Below are 21,217 nucleotides of genomic sequence, written 5' to 3'. Positions count from 1 at the left end.
TCTTGACTCAACACTGCCTTAAACAAATTTCACTTTTTAAAAGGTTAGACTAGCTCTTGGTGGCAAATATATATTTGTTTAAAAACTAGTATCTGTTTTGTTAGTAGTAGTAGTAAGGAATTCGATAGTGGGCATCTTTTACTGTTTAGACACTAGTACTCAATAGTATTAATTAGTATCCGTTTTATTAAGTATATTCAGTGCATGATAGTATTTATTAATTTGCGTCTAATCATTTTTCGAATTAACATAGGCTAAAGTTTGCACCAATTTACAGATTTCGTTTGCCTTTTAATTCTATAGGGATTTTTAAAGCAAAATAATAAGTAGGCTACAAGTAGGCTACCAAGTAGAATAAGTAGGCTACTACAGTTAGCCTACATAAAATACACACTTGTTAGTTTGAAGCAATTAATGTTCATTGTTACCCTTGTCGTCATATATCTCTTAATTTATTGCAGATAAATATAGGAGTGACAGTAGGAGGAGAACAATGGGCAAACGACTTCAAAATAAGGCAGACCTAATACTGTTGTATCATCCTTTAATACATTCAGAAGATGCCAAATATTTTTGGCTTTACGTGAGGAGAAAAAAATGGGTTTGGCTGTACAGTATGAATAAGTTAGTAATGCAGGTCTACATTATAAAACATAATTCTAAAAAGTCAAATAAAATCAAATAAAATAAAAAAAATCTTCAAATTCTTGATTAAATACTTTGGATGGATTACTTGCGACATCTGGTGAATGAATTGGTCCATTGCAGCTGGGTATTTGACAACGTGAACAGGAATTTTTGGATATTAGATTCAAAATTTAATACAAATTATATGCATAAATGTATATGGCTATGTGTGCATTTTTAGAAGCTGCAGTGTTTCACCAAAGTAATATTTAGAAGTGCATAAATGAATAGATAGATATACAAAAAAGTTTTAGATTTAAGTTTAGCATTGCAGTCTATCAGTCATAAAAATTTGACTAGGTCAGGTGAGGTGAAATTTATACTTTTCATTTTAATTTTCAGTTGAAAGCCCTAATGATCATAGAGTGCAAATACATTCGAAATGCAATAATGATCTTCACAGAAAAATATAAATGATGCTGTCATAAAAAGATATTGCATTAAATTTCAAAAGCAGCAAATTCAGTTTGATTTGCATCACACAGAATACACATTGGCACAACAGTTATAGATAGCTTTATGCATATGGATACAACTCGATACAAAGACATTCTATATGAATCCTTTTGCAAAAGAAACCATCTCTACGTCATACAGAAAACTTGACGATATTAGACAATTTTTGGTCCATACAAGAAACTTATTTTTCCCTCATAATAACTGAAACTGCAGTACATTCAGCAGCTTCCTGCTCAGCTTGAGAAGCGCATGCAGTTCGACAATGTACACACAAATACTTATTAACGTTTGAAATGAAACGTCGACGTCAAAATAAATAGAAACAAGCCCGGCATACATACACAGACAGAGAAGTGAAGGAAATGCCTGTTTTGTTTATGCCGTCTTTTTAACATGCATATGAATCAATTAAACCAAATCGGCACTGAGGAGAAATGCATTACTGAGATGATCTGAAGCTACTATTTTATTGTAATGTGTCGACCTCAGTGATTGAGTGAAGTAAGTGGGCACTCAGGTTAGGGCAATATTGGCACGAGAAGTTCTGTGTGGAAAGGTCAAAGCAGCAGCTTGTGTGTGTGTTTGTGAGTGTTAATGGCTCTCATAAACACCTTTCATCTGAAGTTCTCCTATTATCAGAAAAATCCCTCTGATATTAGGCAGAACCCACGCAAATGTACACACAAACACACACACACACAAAGCTTAATTTATAGCATCTGGTATAAAAGGGCACGTACAAACACACGCACTCACGCACACACATACAACAAAGCGTGTACAAATAGTTACATGTACAATATCTGCTAACAAACACAAACACACACACACACTTTTAAACATACATGAAGACACACACAGAAGTGCTGGGTGTTTTCTGTAGGTATGGCAAAGTAAACAAGCTCCACTCGCTCTCTCCTTTCTCCATGGCCGAGGTGGTTCAGATGAAAGGGTTCAGTGATGCTCCTCTACTCGGGTAAACATTCCCCTAAGAAAAGTCATAGAAACACTCTTAACCCCTCACACACACATAATGTTATGTGCTTGTAGAAATAAAAAGACTAGTGCTAGTTAAACACCACATGAAGGCAGGGTTTCCCAAACTAGGGTTTGTGAAGGAACTGAAGGGGATTCGTTAATTGATAAAAAGCTAATAATTAGTAATTGCATGTCTGTAATAAACAAATCCATCATTAAAATGTTAATCATTAAACCATCACTTTTGGCCAAAATATGTGCCCATAATCCACAATAGCACTTCCTCCAGTGAAAAGGTCCCCCCCCGTTTTCCTCTTACATCAACATCCACTGACATATTTGTTTTGACTGTTTTTGCTTGTAAACAGTGCTTGTTCTTTGCATATTTTTCTCCTGATTCTAGCGAGGCAACTTTTTCATTAAAGAAAGAATATTAGAAGACTCATACTTTAGCTGGAAGCAACAGTTTGAAGTTAATTGATAGGTTGATTACTTGTGGATTATTGTGATGTTTTTATTGGCTGTTAACACTTATTTTCATGGCACCCATTCACTGCAGAGGATTCACTGGTGAGGAATTGATGTAATGCTAAAATTCTCCAAATCTGATGAAAAAACAAACTCATCTACATCTTAGATGCCCAGAGGTTTAGTAAATTTTCTGCAATTTTTGGGGTTAACTATTCCTTTAAATCTTAAAAATTGTAAATCAACAGAAATAAATAATTTTAAAATAAAAACAAAGTAAAACAATAAAAATAGACAAAATATTTAATTTATGCTATGTGGCCTCCCAATTTTAATTGTAGCCACCTGACAAACGTAATGTAATCTAATTACAAGTAATTGATGTTTTGGAATCTGATTATGTAATCTAGATTACATAAAATCAATTACTTCCCAGCACTGTATGAGGCACACAGTCTGTCATTCAGTTGAAACTAAAAACTAAACAGGGTTATTTACTACACTCCATTTATTTAATCTTAGCATAGAAAGAAGATCATGCTTACAGTAAAAGGGTTGACAGACATTGGTCGTGGGACTTTAGGGGCAGACTCAGGGGCAGGAAATGAGTTGAAACCTAAGCCAACAAGATAGAAATAGCACACATTTCAGTTCAGGTCAACAAAACAGCCTCTCTCCACGGTCATCTGGAGATTTCACTCTGCAGTCTCTTCTTAAGCCCTAATTCCTGACTGACTCTTTTAATTGATTAATGGACTATTTTAAGAACACGGGTTTCACTGCCATTAAGCAGATTTAAAGACTTAAGCTTGCTATACTTACCGTTTGCTTCCTGGTTACTAGACTGTTGGTGTGAAAAAGCACTTTGGGTGGTGGGTGCAGGAAAAGAGACAGACTGAGGAAAGACGGCTGAGGAGGAGGAGGAGGCATCATCTGTCAGTCAGAAAGACATGATGTTTTGAACATTGCAGTTAAATACAACAAACGTGAATCTATCTATCTATCTATCTGTCCGTCTGTCCATCCGTCCATCCATCCATCCATCCATCCATCCATCCGACATCTGATTGAATCAATAATAAGAAGAATTTGTTACATTTATATAGCGCTTTTCTAGGCACTCAAAGCGCTTTAAATAGTAAGGGGGGTATATCCTCATCCACCACCAGTGTGCAGCATCCACCTGGATGATGCGACGGCAGCCATAGTGCACCAGAACACCCACCACACACCAGTTTATTGGTGGACAGGAGACAGCGATGAAGCCAATCAGTGTATAGGGATGATTAGGAGGCCATGATGGTCAGAGGCCGATGGGCAAATTTTTGATGGGATTTTTTATGACCACAGAGAGTCAGGACCTCGGTTTAACGTCTCATCTGAAGGACGGTGCTTTGCTTTTTACAGTATAGTGTCCCCATATACAGGGGCGCTAGGACCCACACAGACCACAGAGTAAGCACCCCTGCTGGCCTCACTAACACCTCTTCCAGCAGCAACCTAGTTTTCCCAGGAGGTCTCCCATCCAGGTACTGACCTGCTTAGCTTCAGTGGGCAACCAGTCTTGGGCTACAGGGTGATATGGCTGCTTTCTATCCAGATCAATCAGTCTATCCATCTATTTATCCGTCCGTCTGTCTGTCTGTCTATTTATGCCTATATGTATGTGTAGATCAGCAGATATACAGTCAGACAATATATATAGCGTTGTGTTTTACTTTGGATGTAAAAGACAGTTTGCATGTTTGAAAAGAGTGTTGAACTCAGTGTTCAGGAAATCAAGATAAATGTGCAGACTGCTAAAAACAAAGTGTATTATTTCCTCTAACACTTGGAATTCAGCCAACGATAAATCCAACAGACCACTCTCTTTGCATTGGAATTTCACCAGGTGACATCACTGTTTTTGCTGGCTTTGAGATCTACCACTAGGTTTACAGAATTTGTGGGAGTAAGCATTTTATTTGATTTATTAGAAGTAGTTCCGCAACAATAGCTCCGCACAGGAACACCAGCATATCCAATTATTGCTTTATGGATTAAGTTCCTTTTAAACCAAGTCTCTGTCAGATTTATAGCACTGTAAAAAAGTATCCTTCACAAGACATAACTATGGGCTTGTGTCCCACAATCAGATTAACGCTGACTCTTGGCTGCATAGACCTTTCAGTGAGAAATGTCCATATGTGTCACTGATAAAATGAAGGCTTGGTAAATCTGCGGTCAAGAGACTATAGGGATTGCATGTATTTATTTACAATCAGTTTTTAAGATAATCTCAGTCCATAAACATACTTTATTTGATATATTAAAGATAAAAAAAATTATCCTATCTTTCCAAAAGAGCTGATAACATCAAACTTCAAAAACTGCATTGTGCTGAATTCAGAGGTGGAAAGTAATAAATTACATTTACTCGCACTACTGTAATTGAGTAGCTTTTTTGTGTACTTCTACTTTTTAAAGTAATTTTTCAAATCTGTTATTTTACTTTTACTCAAGTATATTTTGTTTGAAGTATTGTACTTCGCTACATTTTAAAACACATTAATTACTGAGTAAAAAAAAATTGCTTCCTAGAAACTACTGCAGTAAATAATGGGCAGGAGAACAAACTGGTGCTAAAATCACAAGAAACAAGACAGGGGTTATGGTGCAGACCCAGCTGAAAACCAAACCCCGTCGTATTCTACTGAAGTTGAACTCGAAGGAAAGGAAGTGAACACCTGGCCATGTTTATGCTCTATTATGCAATGTAAGCTGTTTGCCTAGGGAGACCAAACTAGCAGCTAATAAAATCTGGACATAAACCCTTTGCAAGCACGTAAAACATTGGTTGTTAAAATGAAGCTTTTACAGTTTATCAAAAGGTTTTGCACAAATTTTCCAAAAAGACAGTGGTGCAGGGTGTGCAATATTAATATCGTAATTGTTGTTATAACAATGTGCGATTTGACATTATCAGTATTTTGCACAAACCAAATAAAACACTTCTACAGAGTGCTGTGAAGTCTGGTAGATTAGACTAGTGTGTTCTTTCACTGCGTGTTTCAGTCTGTTAAAATGCATTTAGAATGATCACAAAATTGAAGCTATAGGGGCAGTAAATGTATATATTTATATAATTTCATATAGTAAATCAATATCACATGAAGAGTGCCCATTTATTCTCCAAAAATCAGCATCATTACATTTTTTACAACAGTTCAATAAACAAGAAGTTAATTAAGACACTTGCATTTTAGACACCATGTTGCCTGTTTTTTCGACAACAAAAATAATCCCAAACACAGCCACAGCACAGTTTTACGTCTCTGAGCAATGACGGTCGTTCCTGAATGGATCAACAGTTTAAATGATTTGGTTCAATCGCAATGACTCACTTATTAACAGTGACTTGCTGCCACCTACTGGCGGTTTTAATTTCTCATTTACGTGATTTTTTTATTTAAATTTTTTTAATAATTTCAAATATGAGTATTCAACATTTTATGTCTTATATAGCAATATATATCATTATTTATGCATTTGTAACTGCAGATTAAATGCATTCATGTCCTGCATTAAACAGTGTGTAAATACATCTAAATGCCACTTCAGATGAAGCTTCTGTTTCCTCTGCACTGCAAAGATGAATTTTGTTGATACTAATTTAATGTGCCTGGTAACAGCCACAGAGTTTAGTTCCAACCCTGCTCTACCTCACATACCATGTAGTTTTCAAATAAGCCTAAATGATTAGATCAGCTGGATAAGAAGTGTTTAATTAGGGTTATATCTAAACTGTTTTTGAAGCAAAGTGTATGTGTTGTTCATAGCGTTGCACATAATGAATTTTTAAGGTTTACATGGAATCAGAAACAGATCAATAACAAATTGTATCCATGGAGTGTAAAGGGCCCTTAGGAGCTTGTCACACAGCTCAATCTCATTTGACAATGTCAACGCCCTGTGGCTTGAGTCTTAAAATGAAATCTGAAGGACAACTGGGTAGAAATGCAGTATGATTCTAATCACAGACATTGCATTATGCATCTGATTATATTTCCATACTGAACTCCAGAGGACATATGGCTTTTATAATCACTATAGGGTCGTATGAATAATGGATGGCAGTGAAACATGCCAGAGGAGTATTTTCTAATAAACAGTTCTTGGATGTCAAAACCTGTTTTTGTCATTTGATGAAATAAGAAGCATTTGGTATGACATCCTCGGCTCTTGAAGCATAAATGACCCAAACCAAATGGCTACCATCAACTCTTGAGTAATTTGGCTTGACCTGTCCATGACACAGTTATTGCAGCTAATGAATTAAATAATGGGATAATTATAAAGTATAAAGTATAAGGCTTTAGATAAACTAATTTTATTTTTTAGCAATCAACAGGTTAATAATATTAAAGTAATTATTGGGATTCATTCACCATTGTGTCCTCATATAGATGAAGAAATCTGAAACAGGAAGCAAGGGATGTTCTGATTTATAATAATAAAAAACACACTCTATAGACGGCACTTCAATTAACACTGAATTTATTTTTACCGTACGTTTATGGTAATAAACAGAACATGTCTCAATGTCTCTGAGCAATTGAGAATTGGAAAAACAATAATAAATAAAATACACTATAATAAAATACAATATATTTAATAAAATAAAAATAGTATATTTCAGCCTTTTGGCAATATTTAATATAAATCTCAGTTTGTGCACTGGAATGGCTTGAATAGAGGATCTCAACCTTTTTGACTCCAAGGAAGAGTTACAGCTATATAAATATTTCGGTATAACTAGAAAGAGATTAGTGGTTTTAGCTTATTTTAATAGTCTTTTCTTGTTTTTGTCATTTTAAGCCATTTTGAGGCTTGCTGGTTTAGAATCACTCGTTTTTTCAAAGCACAGTACATGATTTATGGAAATGAATAAAACATAAACTCAAAAGCCATCTATGCTCCAGAAGATCAGACATGTTAAAGGGCAAAAATTAATAACTATGGCACATAGTCTTAGAGTTCGTACTTGACTAACTGGGGCCCAGGTCAGGAAGCAGACAGACTGGCTAAACCAACCGTCTGCTAGCCACATCACGTCACAGAAGTCAGTTAATTCTCAACACATAGAGACTCTTTCACCTAGATATCACACTATAGAGACTGTGTCTGTTCCCCGAGCTAGAAAATATAGAAAACGTCCAAACCAATTTATGAGTAACAACTTAATTGATGTTCAACAAATGAAAAATGCATATAACAGAGAAACAAATGATTAAGCTTGGCTTATTGAATATCAGGTCCCTTTCCACGAAAACGCTTTTTGTAAATGATATGATCACTGATCACTAGATGTGCTTTGTTTGACAGAAATCTGGCTAAAACCAGATGAATACATTGTTTTAAACGAGTCTACCCCCCCAAGATTACTGTTATAAAAATGAGCCGCATCCAAAAGGCAAAGGGGGAGGTTTTGCTACAATTTATAGCAACATTTTCAGTATTTCACAGAAGGCAGGCTTTAAGTATAACTCGTTTGAAGTTATGGTGCTTCATATAACATTATCTAGAGAAAACAATAAATCCCCTGCGATGTTTGTACTGGCTACTGTATACAGGCCACCAGGGCATCATGCAGACTTTATTAAAAAAATTCGCTGATTTTCTATCAGAGTTAGTGCTGGCTGCAGATAAAGTCTTAATTGTTGGTGATTTTAATATCCATGTCGATAATGAAAAAGATGCATTAGGATCAGCATTCATAGACATTCTGAACTCTATTGGGGTTAGACAACACGTGTCAGGACCTACTCATTGTAGAAATAATACTCTAGATTTAATACTGTCATATGGAATTGATGTTAATGGTGTTGAAATTCTGCAGCAAAGCGATGATATCTCAGATCATTATCTAGTCTTGTGTAAACTCCATATAGCTAAAACTGTAAATTCAACCTTCTTACAAATATGATAGAACCATCACCTCTACCACAAAGAACTGCTTCGTAAGTAATCCTCCTGATTTATCTCAATTCCTCAGCATATCCAACAGTGCAGAAAAACTTGATGATGTAACAGAAACTATGGCCTCTCTTGTTTCTAGCACTTTAGATACGGTTGCTCCTTTACGCATAAAGATGTGCTGTTCAGATCAGGGGCGTAGCCATCATTTCAAAAGTGGGGGGGGGGATGTCTAGTGTTATACCTGTGTTTTTTGTTGTTGTTTTTTTTCAGTTAACCCTTGTCTAATTGGCAGGTTTTATTTTTAATCATACCTTTTTGCTTAATATGCTTTATGATTATATTATTATGTATGATTATAAAATAGAAGGAAAGAAAGATAGAAAAAAGAAAAAGAAAGAAATACAACAGCTTGTCACTGGGACAGTACCCTTAAAAGCACATCTTTGTACCTTATTTACCCCAAAACGTTTCATAGTTGTACATATTGGTACTCTAATGTACTAATATGCACCTTTTTGAGTATAAGTTACAAAGATGTCCTTATAAGGGTACTATTATTTATATATTTCAGATTGTATTTTGTGTGTGTTGTATGTACAGTACATGGCACACAGTAATGGATACTTGCACATTCACATACTTCTTTATTCTGTTCTGTTCTATTATACATTAGTCTGATTAGTCTATGTTAAAAGGTAAAGACATATCTTATCATAGACAATGCTCTAAATAATCTTTACCTCTGAAGCCTCACTGAAACCTTCTGCCTCATACACTCTCAACTGTGAATTCACTTCTGCCTCTGTCTACAGCAAATAAAGTAGTGTTTGAAACATCTACATACAGGGAATAGTGGCATACAGAAGAAAATAACTAATTACTGCTGGACAATAACCAATCATTTGTATCCTAAATTAATTTTTAACACTTTAGAATGACACATATTCACTATTAACTATGACTTTTGCCTCCATAAACTCTTCATTTACTGCTTATTAATATCTTGTAAGGTAGTCGTTGTAGTTGTTAAGTTTAGGATTATGGGATGCAGAATATGGTCATGAAGAATACAGAATTAATATGTGCTTAAGTGCTAATAAACAACCAATTTGCAAGGTAATAATTACCTACTGTAGTTAAAAATGATAGCTGAGAAGTTGTTCATCATACTAATGCTATTTTTTATTTTTCTATATTTGACTAATTATGTGTTTTCTATGATTTGTCCATATATAATCCTACAAACGCTCGTGTATTATAGACGTTATACAATGTAAAAACAGCCAGGTGTTAAAAGCCACTCTTCTCATCTGTCACTGCGTGTCGTCCTGCGTGTAAATTCAACATTTCATGTCTTATATATAAAAACATTATTTCTGCATTTGTTACTGCAGGTTAAAGTGAAGTGAAGTGACATACTGCCAAGTATGGTGACCCATACTCGGAATTTGTGCTCTGCATTTAACCCATCCAACGTGCACACACACAGCAGTGAACACACACACACACCGTGAACACACACCCGGAGCAGTGGGCAGCCATTTATGCTGCGGCGCCCGGGGAGCAGTTGGGGGTTCGGTGCCTTGCTCAAGGGCACCTCAGTCATGGTATTGAGGGTGGAGAGAGCACTCATATCATGAGCGCTCATGAGCGCTCATAAATGCATTCATGTCCTGCATTAAACAGTGTGTAAATACATCTAAATGCCACTTCAGATGAAGCTTCTGTGTTTCCTCTGCACTGCAAAGATGAATTTTGTTGATATTGATTTAATTTACCTGGTAACAGCCCAAATGTCTTATTATTCTAAATAACTGATTAATTTAATTAAAAACAACTAGTTTGAGATTTATAGGCCTATCCAATGGGTGTCAAACTCAGTCCTGGAGAGCTGCAGACCTGCCGAGTTTAGTTCCAACCCTGCTCCAACACACATACCATGTAGTTTTCAAATAAACCTAAATGATTAGATTAGCTGGATCAGATGTGTTTAATTAGGGTTATATATCTATACTGTTGTAGGGCTGTGGCCCTCCAGGAACTGAGTTTGACACCCTTGGCCTATCCCATTTTTGCGTCCCTCCCACTGTTAAAAAGTAACAGTTAAGTAAATTTTAAATGAGCTACTTTTTACTTTTACTTGAGTAGATTTTTAGACTGGTACTTTTACTTGTACTTAAGTAAAATTTAATTAATGTAATGGTACTTTTACTTGAGTAAAATATTTTTGTACTCTTTCCACCTCTGGCTGAATTGCAGTCTTCCTGTTTTCTAAAAGTCAAACTATGAAGTGAACACGGACGCGCATCTCTTACCTGAGACTGTGCTTTTGAAGGGGTTACTGGGAGACAGAACGTGCTGGCCGCAACTGGCTGTAGAATTGAAGGGGTTTGGGAAATCTAAATCAGAGAGGGAAAAAACTGCGGTTATGTGTCACACACTGCAGAAGGTCTCTCATTAGCATAAATTGTACTTTGGATCCAATCCCTGTTTTGACTTAATTATTGTGAATTTACATATGTTTCCATCTCAGAGATTTTTTGAGGTCATGCTCTAAGATGCATGTCACACCCAAGCTACAGTTCTGTTTAGAAAAACTCTGGGAAATGGGATAGTTCAAAATCTCTATATTTCAATCTACTATATTGCTTGTTTACTCAAAAATAACTGCTTTAAAGACTTAAGTTAAAGTTGAAAACTGAAAGGCAGTGCCTATACTGTACATCACAATCAGTTCTGGGTGGGTTATCTAGATAAACTACTACTCTGAACTGCTCACTTGCAAAAGTTTGAGATCCAGAGGTGGCCTCTGGAACACCTGGGGAGCTAAAAAAGAGAAAATAGACTGAATGAGAAAAACTGAGAAAAAGAAAATACACTAGTTCACAGAAATGTCTTTAGCCGTTAACACACATCTTAACAGTAATGTGGGTTGGAAGATATTGCTTTTCTAATTAGTTTTGGCTTATGTGCAATAATTTCTATTTTTTTGATAGTGTTACCTTGCAGGGATGGAACTGGAGGATTCCAGTCGGTTACTAAAGAAGGTGCTATACTGAGGCGGTCCATCAGAGGGAGCTGTTGTAATGACTACAAAAGTGTAAAAGGGATGGTCAAATCTACATAGTGTATGTAGAAACAAAATCTTTAAGGTTATTTGATATATTGAGAATTTGTTTGGAACTATCTTATGGATTGGCTTAATAATGTTATTAAAAAAAAGCATAGATAATACCCAGAACCTTCTTTCTTACCTGTGACAGGTGTGTTGTCTGAGAACACTTTATGAAGCTGTGATAAGGCTGCATACTTATCCTGAGTGACAGGGGGCGGAGCAGCAGAACTTAGAGTATTGTGGGCGTGGCTTAGACCCCCAAAATCCAAACTCAGCGATTTAGGGAAAGCTCTAAATGGAGCTCCACCCCCAGTTGACAGAGTGCGACCTGAACCAATCATAAAGGCCATCAGTTATTGTGCTCTAAATGCTTTTGAAGACAGTGTTAATGTTACCTAAAACTATTAAAAATAATTTTCTGAAATGAAGTTTAAATAAAATATAAATATTAGATTAAAAACTTTAATGAACATGAGAAATGTTGCTTTAGCAACTCATTTAAATAAAAGTTTAAGTTAAAGCACAAAAATGACTAAAACTCAAACTGAAATAAAAAATCAATTAATTTTAACAGAAAAATCCTTAAAAACAATAATAATAAGAATGCCAAAAGCACATAATAAAATGACTAAAACTAGCAGCTAATTCTAAATTTTAATAAATACTATATTAGTATATAACACTGTTTGAAATGCATGAAAAAATATTATTGACATAAATGTTTTTCGATTTAAGAATGTAACCTCTATTCATTCTGAAAAGTATCTAAATCTTAAACATACACATGTTCAGATTCAAAGGAAAAAGGCAGACACCCAGGCAATTCTATACTATATTTAAACATTTTATGAAAAATTTTCAACATTCAAGTGCAAAACTCGGTGACACAATGCTAGAGTGATGCTGCTTCTATGTGGTTATTTTTGTTCTAGAAGCATCATTCAGTAGTTGTTAAAGTATTCTGGGCGGTTGCTAGGTAGTTGCTCACTGTTACGTCCCAAGTCAAAAGGTCTCACCCCTGAGTTTCTATGATATTCTAGTCTCTAGATGTGGCTCATGTCAGTCCTTTGATGTTACTTTATAGATACATGACCATATTCTACATCCCTAATCCTACCTAATACCTAAACTTAACAACTAACTTACTAATTATTAATAAGCAGCAAATTAGTAGTTTATTGAGGCAAAATTTGTAGCTGATGGTTTGTTAATAGCAAGAACTGGACCTTAAAATTACGGAAGCGTATTGCATTCACTTGAGGAAAAAAAAAAATCTACTCTGTTTTTCTGAATTAACGAGTTAATTATCTCAGAATTACGAGATAATTTTTAATGAAAAAAAAAGTTTTTGCTCTGTTTTTCTGAATTAATGACTTAATTATCTCAGAATTACGAGATAATTTTTCATTAAAAAAAAGTTTTTGCTCTGTTTTTCTAAATTAACGAGTTAATTATCTCAGAATTACGAGATAATTTTTAATGAAAAAAAAGTTTTTGCTCTGTTTTTCTGAATTAATGACTTAATTATCTCAGAATTACGAGATAATTTTTCATGAACAAAGTTTTTTCTCTGTTTTTCTGAATTAATGACTTAATTATCTCAGAATTACGAGATAATTAAGTCATTAATTCAGAAAAACAGAGCAAAAACTTTTTTTTAATGAAAAATTATCTCGTAATTCTGAGATAATTAACTCGTTAATTCAGAAAAACAGAGCAAAAACTTTTTTAAATGAAAAATTATCTCGTAATTCTGAGATAATTAACTCGTTAATTCAGAAAAACAGAGTAGATTTTTTTTCCTCAAGTGAATGCAATACGCTTCCGTATAAAATAAAGTGTGACCTATAATATTAAAACTCCAGTATATTCTACAAATAATTCTACACATTCTTCCACATCAACAGGTTATGTGTGAGTACAGACAAAGCAGGCGCTGGTCTGGGCGATTTTCTAAATATACCTTTACTTTAAAGCCTGTGCCTTTTTCATTATCAAAGAACAGATTGTCTCTCCTTGACCTGGCAGAGCTGTGATGTAGGGCTTTGAAGTAGCTGGCTGGAACGGGCGCAGGACACATTCAATATCATTCTGTGACTTTAGCATGGCACTGCTGGTATTTAGAAACTCCGTCTGAGGCCACTGCAGTGAGAAACATCTCTGAAGCTGTACTGAACTGGGTGATGAGCTAAGCTGTTTTTTAAAATAGCTTCTTAGCTTTTGTAGCTTGTTTCACTGTACTGTCTTATATAATACTGTGGCCACAAACTGCTGACATCCTGAATGTATTTATCCTACACTTAGACTAGCTTGGTCATTTGATCTTGATCTTAACCATAGCCTTTCCACTGGTTTCTTGTTAACAGCATTATTCCATGGGGGTTCAATTCTGCATAGCGTCAAGCTTTTCCTCTGCCTCTTTCTGTTTCTTTCTCTATGATATGCTCATATATGCACAATCATTATATCTGCACACTAATGAATGCTTTTTCTTTTTGCTTGTCATGGCTGGCTCACTCAGCATTGCAGCCAGATGGTCTGAGGTATAGCTGTCTAGTGTCTGCACTGTGCAATCACTCATAATCACATATATCATTTCAGCGACTTACCTAATGTAAAGCTGTTTTTGAAAGTGCTACTTGCTGTGAAATAAAGGATAAGGAAAGGAAGATGAGATTAAAGGAAACTGTTATGGCTCAATAATGAAGAAAGACTTGAGGGACAATGAATTTTTAAACACTACAGAAATGCAGATATACATTGCAATCCATAATTTTGAGACTGTAGATTAAAGTGCTTCTTTCTAATTTAATATAAAAAGTTTTATCAATTTTTAAGTGAAAAGTAACTCTAAAAAGTACATGAATTTCATACGAATTTCATTTACTTGAATGTCACAAATTTGCTTAGAGTTGCTTAGTGGTTTATAAATAATACAGAAATATTACTTTCTAATCTGAATTATATTGAATATATTATTTTTAATTTTACATAACTTATTTTTAATTTTAAATCATAACATTTAAAACAAAACTCTTTGTTTTAAGTGTTTAAAACATTCTATTTATTTCAAGGTTTAAATAAAAAGATGCCTCAGATTTTCAATGTGGACTTTTTGGACCCATTATATACTTACAGAAATGTATTTCATGTGAAAAACACAATCCACGTGTGTGTGTGTGTGTGTGTGTGTGTGTGTGTGTGTGTGTTTGTGTGTGTGTGTGTGTGTTTTTGTGTGTGTGTGTGTGTGTGTGTGTGTGTGTGTTTGTGTGTGTGTGTGTGTGTGTGTGTGTGTGTTTGTGTGTGTGTGTGTGTGTATGTGTATGTGTGTGTGTGTGTGTGTGTGTGTGTGTGTGTTTTTGTGACAAATGAGGACATAGATTTGTAGAATGACATGGGTATGACATAGGTATTACAAGGTGAAGGTGACTTATGAGGGCATTGCCCCATGTCCCCACTTTTCAAAACACTTATAAATCATAAAGAGTGAGTTGTGGGGGGGGGGGAGTAGAAATGCACAGTCTCCTGTGAGGGATAAGTTTAGGTGTAGGCCCATAGCACATACAGTTTGTACAGTATAAAAATCATTACGCCTATATGGGATGCCCCCACTTTTCACAAAAACAAACGTGTGTGTGTGTGTGTGTGTGTGTGTGTGTTTGTGTGTGTGTGTGTGTGTGTATGTGTATGTGTGTGTGTGTGTGTGTGTGTGTGTGTGTGTTTTTGTGACAAATGAGGACATAGATTTGTAGAATGACATGGGTATGACATAGGTATTACAAGGTGAAGGTGACTTATGAGGGCATTGCCCCATGTCCCCACTTTTCAAAACACTTATAAATCATAAAGAGTGAGTTGTGGGGGGGGGGGGGGGGGGGGGGGAGTAGAAATGCACAGTCTCCTGTGAGGGATAAGTTTAGGTGTAGGCCCATAGCACATACAGTTTGTACAGTATAAAAATCATTACGCCTATATGGGATGCCCCCACTTTTCACAAAAACAAACGTGTGTGTGTGTGTGTGTTTGTGTTTTTGTACCTGAAGGACGTGGAAGGGCTGGAAAGGAGGAGGGATGATTCTGGTGTCCCATTCCAGAAGAAATTGTTCCTGGCCTCTGTCTCTCCACACCACTTAGCAATGTGTCTTAGATAGAGAGCGAGGAACATACATTTAAACATTTAAATAAAAGTTCAAAAGAATAAATCATAGTCTAATGATGACTCACAGTACAGTACATCTATGTTAATAATCAGGAGAGGAGGGAGGTAGACAAGACAGAAGGAGGGGAAGAGAAGACCGGAAAAGAGGAAGAAAAACTGATTGAATAAAGGAAAGAAGAGCAGATGGGTAGAGAAGAGAGTTTGAAGGCTGTACCTTTAATGGGATGATCTCTGAAGCTCTGTGAGCGAGTTGGCCTGGCAGTGAAAACCTCAGTACGGCTATCAGCTGGGGAGACAGCAGGAGCTCTGTCCCATATTGACAACTGGGACTGGGACTGGGACTGTGGGAATACACACACAGTATTAAAAATCAGAACAGCACCCTCGGTGTGACACATTTTAGGGCTGCTTTTCAGATCAGAGATGAAAGCATGTTAGACAGCTCCATCCAAAACCCTCTCTCACTCTCACAGTTCAAATCAAGCAATACCTCAGAAATGTGCTTATATTAGTTCATTATTAGATCTAGCTCATACAAGTGAAATGCTAAGCCTGTTTTACTATATTTTCTTTGTCAAATAATTTTATGTAAATTTCTCTTACATTTATAACAATAATGATTTAGTTAATTTAAGTGAAATTGTAGTTTTAAAGCTGTCAATAAGCCAATTTGTATGTTCTATTTTTCCTCGTAAAATCATTTAATGATTTTCTGTCAATAATAATAATAATGATAATTGTCATTATTGTTATATTATTAACTCTTTAAAGTAACATTACAGCTTTAGAACTTTACTGACACTAAACCTATTTATATAATCTATTTTCCTTCTAAAATCCTTTGTAATTTGCATTTATAATAATAATTATTGATCATAATATTAATGGAAAATAAATTACATTAAGGACTGATGACCAATATTTTTGCTCTGTTAGTCTAATAATAATAGTAATATTAATAATAACAATAATAATAAAATTATGTATTATGCTAAATGATCATTTATCATAATAATAATACTAATTTAATAAACCAATATACAAAATAAATTTTATAAGACATTGAACTTTTTTTGTAATTTCTCTCTCATTTTCTTTTGTCTAATCAAATCTTCTTTTCTTTTTTTTTATTCCTGAGCTTTCCTCGTGTTTTCCTCACCAGTGTACGGGTGGGCCGGGCTGTGGGGTTCAGAGGATGTCCAGGTGGAGGCTGATTCTGAGCGGGTCCGTGTGGAGCTGGAACAGCCTGAACCCATGGAGCCCATGGTGACTCATTCACATCCCTGCGGATCTTGCTTTTAGAGAAATGCCTGGAAAGAAAGACACTTCTTAGTATCGCATTCTTTGACTTTAGATAAAAGATAATGCAGGGAGAAAAAGCAGAATGGTTTAGGGCATGTATTGATCATTCAGTTTGATCCACACTGAAACTGCCTTTATGACCACACTTCTTCTCACTCACCATTTCTTTCTCTCATATTTGTCCTGCAAGAACTCTTTCAGCTTCTGTGTGTCACGTGTGTCAAAACAGCCGTCTGTTTTGGGGTCAAATATGCAGAGCCAGGTCCTCCTTCCAACCTAACGACCCCATAAACCAAGAATATAGTTAATCTCCTTTTAAAGCCTCATTAACAAAGTTTTTACAGCCTGTTACAGGCTAATCGTCATATAGCACAGAGTACTTCCTTGGAGACTTCAGAGGAGATATTTGCTAGCATTTTAATGTAAAATTGAGATTGTGCAGCACTACTTAGAAAGCATGTTGCATCTTGGTGGTTGTGTTTGCAATTAACTTTAAAAGCTTTATTATTACTCAACATTAATAATTAATGTAAACCTCAAACTGCTACTCTTTGTTGCATTACAAGGAAACTCTCTATCCTAATACAATGTTTCTGAGGTACTTTAACAAATTAGACTTTGACCCATATGCTCAGTGACATAAATGACAAAAAAGGAGTCCAAATGCACACATTTTTAGCATCGAATAAGCTTAGATGCAATTTATCAGGCTCAGTTACACTTTGTGATCTGTGTATGGATTAGTAACGATTTAGTCTTGTGGTTTTCATTTATCATGCATTTCAATGTCATCACTAGCATTGATATGTGCTGTGCCTGTCTGTTCCTTCTCATACTCAAAATGCTTTACTGACAGTAAGAGGAGGAATGAGTCAGATGAATTTTTTGCCAGTGTTATACAAGCAACGGCACCCACCCTCTGAACATTCAGAGTTGGCTTCAACTGCAATGAGCAAGAATCCTGTAGTGCCAATCGAGGGTGTGAATGTGAGTATGTGTGTGTCGGTTGGGGAGTGAAAGAGCAGTGTCACAAGATTTGCTCACATGCTCATGGGAAAACCGCAGTATATTATGTACTAAAAAAAAAAATCTATATGTATTATGCTGTGCCCACACACCATTTAGGGGAAAAGGGGAAAGGAAAGTGGTGTGTGGCCAAGTATGGTGACCCATACTCAGAATTTGTGCTCTGCATTTAACCCATCCAAGTGTACACACAGTAGTGAACACACACCCACCTTAAGAAATACAGCCAAAAATAAACTGTGAAAGTCCATCCCTTACACATGTGGTATTTTCTATTAATAGAATTTAGAGTATGTTACTTATGAGGTTGTTGATATGAGACATTTTTTTTTTTTACTTTTTGTGGCTATTGTTATATTGTTATTAAGTTTTAGCACTATATAATCTTTATATATGTATATGTATATAAAAGGTTCCCTTTTAATGTTAGTCGGTGTTGAATGTTTGCTCAAGACTCCTATGTAAACGCATCCATTGCAAGAGTAGCAGTTCAGTGCTATGTTTATTTTGAGCTTTGGGTTTACTCTTTAGTCCGGGGGTCAGGAATTTTTACCATTATGAAAAAAAAGTTTCCCCATTAACGTTCATTCAAAGGTAACCCTATATTCTGATTCTGACATTTTTCCAAGCAATTATCTATAATTACGATCATTTGTTTTTGATTATATAATATGGTATATGATATACAATTTAAAATATGAATTAAAATATTTTGATGATTAACTTAACTTGACATATATTAACTAGCAATAATGTATTTTTTTTTAAATCAGGCATCAAATCAATTTATTTACTTTGGGGTCCAGGGAGGGTATATGATTTTGCACAACACCAATACAAATTTGCCAAAAAGCATGTACTCTTTTTATTATGGAAAAGTGCATGCATTAAGTGTGTAAAAAAGGGGGAATGCAAGGTATGGGACAAACTACCACTTTACGTTAAATTATATTAAACATTTTAAATGTGTTGGCGTTAATAGCCTCTGACATTTTCCCATCCTGTGCCCCCTTTTCCCTCTCCCACTTCACTTCCTGTCTCATATACTCTCTTATCATAATAAAAAGGCAAATATGCCAAAAATTAATCTTTAAAATATTTTAATTGTAAAAAAAAAACAATTAAAGAAAGAGATTGAATTCAGCCTACATTACCTCAAAAATAAAAGGCAACTGGTTAGCAGCTGTCTCCCGTTCAGAAACTCGCACAGCATCATTTATGTACTAGTAGACCTGTCACTCACCTCGTTGCCATGGTTTTGCAAAAACTCCACTTCCTGTTGGGAGAAGGTTGTCATGGAAATTGACTTAACTCTGTGGGGCGGGTTGAGCCCTCTCCTGAAACAGAAACAAACTGCGTGGTTATTAAACGCGAAACTGGGAAGAAACGTTCAACCGGTTGGCATTTATATGAACACAAACAGTAGGAACGTGTGAGATAAACGGTGCAGGACGTGACAGGGCCGTGAACGTGATAGTAAGCAAATTACAAAACCATGAAGGAACCCTTCAGTGTTCGTGAGTGCAGTTGCATACTGAAATTTGCTGGCATGCAGAAAACACGCTTATATGAATGTCAAACCTGCGAGACTGGGACACGCCTGAAAACGACAAAGTAGTAACGTTAATTACCAACTGTCTTGAGAGTAAACACAAGTCACGCTGACGGCGCTGCATTGTAGCCACGTATATTCCAGCGTTTGCAGAAGAATAGCCAGAACAAAACATAAACATCTTGACACTATGCTGTAATAATCACATGCATTATCACTCACAGCATTCCAGAGCATGAGGTGCATACGAAGCAGCCCACGGTGATATCGATGTAAGTCACCCCAGGCTGGCTGCACTCGAAGCAGTGCCTGTTCACTCCAGTTTGGGCGAGCTGTCGGACCTTTCGGGCGCATATCTCCTGGTTGTCCCGGGGCTTTCGGTTCGACATGCTGGTGTCCTGCAGTCGCGTACACCCCCTGGCCCTCAAGACGTTCACTCGCCCCCCTTGCACTTTAATTCCCCCGCCGTAGTTTCTTCTCACGCCCGCATCCTGAGAGCGACTATGCGGCTGGAGGTCTTCTCATGCGCTGACTTAACGTTACTTGAATTGACATGAAACGATCTTACATGCGTAGTCTCCCGTGTCACGACTGGCAGATCCGCACGGAGTTTTACAACCGCCCTGTTTATTTATTCATAGCTGCATTTTTCTCCTATGGGCGCAGAATCTGCTGATTCCTCTCCGTATCACACCGTTCAGACCCGTTTTTCCTCTCACAGATTCTGGGGAGATTGCGAACAGAAAGCATAGACGAGGGCGAAGGAGGCATCTCTGAGCTTCTGGAGAGCGCGCATGAACGCAGCGGGGACTAATCTGCTTAACAATGTTTTCTTTATGATGGCTGCGTGCGCATTATTATGTGCTTATTTATTTCCAGTGTTACCCAGCAACGTGAGATTTTATCTCGGATGCGGGTAGGGTTTATCACGCCCTTCTGTATGACGCTTGAAATAAAAAATGCTGTCCTTCGTGTGTTTATTAACTCTTTACATGAAGTGCCCCTCATGGACCGCGACTGAAAAAGAATAGTGTAGCGATCAAATGGCGCACGCTTTAGATGGATTTGAAGTGAGTGCATCCTGTTGACACATGCTTGTGTTAAATCACATTAGAGGAGAAATCTCAGCAGTTATACTGATGTAATGCTGGCCTGGTTCCTGGGCTTGCAGTGAGTGAAAACACAGGATACGTGAACTGCAGTGGCGACGACCAACCAGCAGAGGTAGCGCTTTCACCAAACATCCGATTTAGCTGTAATTCTTTAACAGAAATGTAATCTGTGAAGTCACCACAATTGCCGTATTTCCCAGAGTTTCTGCAGGTCTTAAATAGTCTTGAAAAACTAAACAAAATTAAGTGAGTTTAAAACAAGAAAAATATATGTCGATGAGGTATGAACATATGTTTTCCCTTTGAACTATTATTGTTTTAATCATAAACCTACTTAATTTGATCAATTTCACAGAAAACAAGGCTTCTTATGTCATTTTGCCTCTCATATAAATGTATCT

At 36.2% G+C, this 21,217-nt stretch overlaps 1 protein-coding gene across 3 annotated transcripts; it reads right to left on the bottom strand.

Annotated features, from left to right (window-relative positions):
* Positions 1–435: 435 nt before the first annotated feature.
* Positions 436–20,776, bottom strand: LOC306872136 (arf-GAP domain and FG repeat-containing protein 2-like). 3 transcript variants are annotated; one of them, XM_079420553.1, is made up of 14 exons: positions 19,927–20,776; positions 19,396–19,489; positions 17,287–17,402; positions 16,984–17,134; positions 16,039–16,165; positions 15,703–15,807; positions 14,275–14,307; positions 11,805–11,993; positions 11,553–11,640; positions 11,330–11,376; positions 10,866–10,949; positions 3,415–3,525; positions 3,138–3,208; positions 436–2,134 (listed from the first exon to the last, which is right to left on the bottom strand). In XM_079420553.1, the coding sequence occupies exons 1-14, from the start codon at positions 20,091–20,093 to the stop codon at positions 2,087–2,089; spliced, it is 1,431 nt and encodes a 476-aa protein (XP_079276679.1). In that variant the 5' UTR covers positions 20,094–20,776; the 3' UTR covers positions 436–2,086. The 3 variants fall into 3 exon arrangements, 2 of the variants coding, with proteins under 2 accessions (XP_079276679.1, XP_079276680.1); XR_013784401.1 differs by having other exon boundaries at positions 1,000–2,134; positions 3,415–3,655; positions 19,927–20,597; XM_079420554.1 differs by lacking the exon at positions 3,415–3,525 and having other exon boundaries at positions 535–2,134; positions 19,927–20,646.
* Between the last annotated feature and the right edge of the window lie 441 nt (positions 20,777–21,217).

Source organism: Barbus barbus (assembly GCF_936440315.1).
Source record: "Barbus barbus genome assembly, chromosome: 1".
NCBI lineage: Eukaryota > Metazoa > Chordata > Actinopteri > Cypriniformes > Cyprinidae > Barbus > Barbus barbus.
The sequence above is the reverse complement of the archived record's forward strand: the minus strand, read 5'-3'. Positions and strand labels throughout refer to the sequence as shown.

Coding starts and splice junctions, on each gene's coding strand:
- LOC306872136 (XM_079420553.1), bottom strand. CDS start 20,093: ATGTCGAACCGAAAGCCCCGGGACAACCAGGAGATATGCGCCCGAAAG. Junction 11,377..11,552: donor TCCAGTTCCATCCCTGCAAG/GTAACACTATCA, acceptor TCTCTTTTTTAG/CTCCCCAGGTGTTCCAGAGG. Junction 3,526..10,865: donor CTTCAAAAGCACAGTCTCAG/GTAAGAGATGCG, acceptor TCTGACTGACAG/ATGATGCCTCCTCCTCCTCC.